At 55.9% G+C, this 3,501-nt stretch overlaps 2 protein-coding genes across 4 annotated transcripts in view; both read left to right on the top strand.

The window, feature by feature from the left end:
• Nucleotides 1–3,152, top strand: part of TBC1D13 (TBC1 domain family member 13) — a 21,357-nt gene extending 18,205 nt beyond the window's left edge. For 2 of the 3 annotated variants that reach the window (XM_037728070.1, XM_037728071.1), the window contains one exon: nucleotides 670–3,152. In XM_037728070.1, coding sequence (XP_037583998.1) covers nucleotides 670–735 — 66 coding nt within the window. In that variant the 3' untranslated portion in view covers nucleotides 736–3,152. The remainder of the gene's footprint in view (nucleotides 1–669) is intronic. The other variant, XR_005195543.1, reaches the window with a different exon arrangement.
• LOC108283040 lies at nucleotides 863–3,152 on the top strand. Its single transcript, XM_017499159.2, has one exon. The coding sequence runs from the start codon at nucleotides 890–892 to the stop codon at nucleotides 1,817–1,819; it is 930 nt and encodes a 309-aa protein (XP_017354648.1). The 5' UTR covers nucleotides 863–889; the 3' UTR covers nucleotides 1,820–3,152.
• Nucleotides 3,153–3,501: the final 349 nt, after the last annotated feature.

Raw genomic sequence — 3,501 nt, 5'->3', positions numbered from 1 at the left:
AAAAAAAAAAAAACCTCTGGCACTGCAACCACTACCTCTTGGCTTCAAGCAATTGTCCTGCCTCAGCCTCCCAAGTAGCTGGGATTACAGGTGTAATCCAGCCAATTTTGTTATCTTTAGTAGAGATGGGGTTTTCACCACATTGGTCAGGCCGGTGTGGAACTCCTGACCTCATGTGATCTGCCCACCGTAGCCTCCCAAAGTGCTGGGATTACAGGTGTGAGCCACCGTGCCCGGGCTCCTAAAGTTGGTTTTCTATAACTTCATGGACTAGATCTGGAAAATGGGCAGAATCACAGTAGCCACTCACAGGGCTGTAGAGGACTCCGAGCTGATACTCACACTACCTGGCCCAGACCCTGGCTGCACATGAAGGAGTTCGGGTTCAGTGGCAGTAGTGGGAGAGCTGAGACAGCAAGGTCTGGTCCTGAGGAAAGGGCCGAGATCCTGGGAGTGGTCGTATTTGGATTGGTTGAGTTGGTGCTGCATGGTGTAGCGTCAGCTGCCAGCAGGGGTCTAGGGGTTGGGGAGTGTGGGATGCCTGGTATTCCGCGCTCCTGTCCCTGGGGCTCAGGATCCAGCATGGCGACGGGTCCCAGTGGGGAGAGTGTGGGTGTGGCGGGGGGGGAGCTGGCTTCAGAGGCCATTGTTGGCCTTTCCTGTGTCCAGGATTACCCCATCACAGACGTCTGCCAGATCCTGCAGAAGGCGAAGGAGCTCCAAGACTCAAAGTAGCCCAGTGGCAAGAGGCCCGTGTTTGGGGAGAGAAGCCACCGAGCCCTGTGCCCTGGCTCACGGGACACACACAAACCCGTGAGAACCCAGCCTGAGGGGAAGCCGCAGGATTGGCCTGAGACCCAGGCTGCGCCCGCTGGGGGCACACTGTACTATGCTCCTTCCTCCATCACTATGCCCAGCGCTCCACCTGCCCTGCACCCTGGCCTCTTTGCCTAGGATACTGAGCAGGGCTGGAGATCGGGAAGTTGTCCTTCCTGGGCCAGGGCCGCTTCTGGCACTGGGAGGCTGGCAGGGGCCCCTCCCTGCCTCGGCCCTGCCGCCCCAGCCTTGGTTCCTGCTTCTGGTCTTCTCCTGGGTGCCAGTCAGGGGAGGTATTTGGCCAGTGGGCCAGAAACCGCTTCTGGGTGGGGCGCTTTGGCTGCTCCACAGGGAAGGCGACACCAAAAGCAGAGTCCCGCCGTCTGTCTTACCCACAGGTGTCTGTACTTGGTTGGTGTGGACATGGGCCCGAGTCCCCAGCTGTCTCCTCCCCATGTATGTGAGCATCTCTCAGTCCTCCAGGTCTCCCGGCCTCCCCTTCTCTGTCTCTACCTCTCCGCCTGTGTCCTTCTGCCTCCTTCCTGCGTGGGGCTGTGTCTTGCTCCATGGTTCCTCTTCATTTTTCTCCCTGTCCTTCTCTGTTGGGGTGCCTTATCCTGAGCCGCCTCCTCTCCCCACATCCCTCTGCTCCCCTGAGCCTGGGAGACAGAATGAGGAGACTGATCCAGCAAGGCCCCTGGAGGTCAAGCCTGGCCTTTGCCTCATGTTCCCATCCCCCAGCCCCGGAATCCCGGGTCCCCTTGACTGGGAGGAGTCCTCCGTGCCTCACTTAGAGGGTTCTGAACTCATTCCCCATGACAGAAATCTTGGAAACCAAATGCTGCTGAGAAAGGACAAAGCTTTGAGCCTCCTGCTCCTGCTTTCTGCCCAGGGAGGGAGAAGGAAGAGGAGCTGCCCACGTTCAGAACCCAGAAGAGTTGTCATTCCCTTGCCTTCCAGATCCCAACCCAGGATGGGGGAAGGTCCCACAAAGTGCAAGTAGGGCCCGAGGAAGCCTCTCTGGGGCCAGGGTAGCTAAGCTCAAAGGCCATGGGTCCTGCCAGTTCCAGGGGGGCCATGTCTGCGCCTCTGTGTGCCCTTCCACCCACTGTGGGCTGAGGGAGGTGCAGGGCCTTCTCTGGCCCCTGCCTGAGCCTTCCCCAGGGCGGGGCATGTGTACCTTGAGCAGGGGCAGCTGGCCACTCCCAGTTCTCACCAAGTCACCTCCCTCCCTGTACAAGGTTTGTGTCCGGAAGCCAGATGCCATAGTGAGGACCCTCGTCCTCCAGACTGGCTGGCGGAGCCAGGCCCCAGCAGCCCTCCTACCCTCAGAGCCTACTGAGTCTGGTGGGCAGGACTTCTCTCTGCCCTCCCAGGCCCGGCTGTGAGCTACGAACGGCTTCCTCAGGTGGCTCTTCTACCAGGCTTTTCCTTGGATTTCTGCACCTGCCTTTCTGTCTCCTACTCCCCTAAAGCACAGTATTTGGGAGACTATTTATTCAGACTCCTGGCTACGTATTGCACATTGGCAAGTGGCTCTGGGATGAAGGGTGGGTGTGGGAAGGTAGAAAGGAGTTGGAGACAAGATCCTCTTGATTTTCCAAGATCAAAGTCAGCCTCTTCTCCCCGTGCTTCTAGGACCTGCTTGGTTATCGAGCAGGTCCTGGCCAGGCAGGCTCTGAGTTCTGTACTGTAACTGAGTGTAAGGGTGGGAAGACAGCTGGGCTGACTCCAAGACCTCCATGATGAGGCAGAGACATGCTGCTTCCTGCCGGCCTGGGTCACCCTCTCCCCAGGACTGGTCAGCTGGTGATTCAGCCCCTCCTGCAACCCCTTCACAACCTTGGGCCACTGCCTGGGACCCAGCAGACACTGCCCAGGACTCCTAATGCATTTGTTCTTCTCTGCCCCCACCCTCCCTCCTGGGACCACACTACTTGAATCACCATCTAATTTGCCTTGCTGGCAGAGTTGGGTCAAGTGCCCTCTCCTTGACCTTGAGTGAAGGTCAGGAGCACAGGGACCAGGTCTTGGTTAGGCTGGGCTCCCAGCGGGACATCTGCGGAAAGGACCTGCCCTGACAATGTCCCTTCTCCAGATTCTCGAGCAGATGTCCAGGGGAGGTCCTCACAGAGCCAGAGTGCCTGAGGCTTCCTGCTTGAGAACCTGCCCCCTGGACCTTGGACACTTACAGATTGAGCTGTATGAATTCAGGAGATCTCACTCCAGAGGGTCAGAATGTTTGCTTTTGTTTTTTTCATCTGTTTTGTTCTTTGAATCAGTGCTGTTGATGACAAGTTGTTCTCCAATAAATCACATGTTCTTTGCAATGGGCATTGGTGCTGTGATAAGCTGAAACTTTGGCGACCTCAGAGCAGGGAAAGATGTTTGAAAAGGGATGGAGTCAGAGTCTGTTGGAGTGGCCCTTCTAAGAAAAAGTCCAGGAGATCTTTCTGGGAAGAGCCTGTTCGATTCTTCCAGTTGAGCCTCAGCGGTCTGCAGCTGGGAGACGAGGGAGGGAGTACTAGGGAAGGAGTTTCTACATACATGATTACATAGCCTGTCACCTTTCAGATTTAAAAAAACTTAGACTGACCCATTATATGTGGAAAAAGCATTTGACAAAATTCAACATCTTTTCCTTTGTTTTTTTCTTTTCCGATTTTTAATTTTTTTTTTTTTTTT

This window comes from Cebus imitator, unplaced genomic scaffold (assembly GCF_001604975.1).
Source record: "Cebus imitator isolate Cc_AM_T3 unplaced genomic scaffold, Cebus_imitator-1.0 Scaffold254, whole genome shotgun sequence".
NCBI classification, from domain to species: Eukaryota; Metazoa; Chordata; class Mammalia; order Primates; family Cebidae; genus Cebus; species Cebus imitator.
The sequence above is the reverse complement of the archived record's forward strand: the minus strand, read 5'-3'. Positions and strand labels throughout refer to the sequence as shown.

Excerpts from the sequence above, each read along its gene's own strand:
- LOC108283040 (XM_017499159.2), top strand. The coding sequence starts at position 890 with ATGCTCCTTCCTCCATCACTATGCCCAGCGCTCCACCTGCCCTGCACC.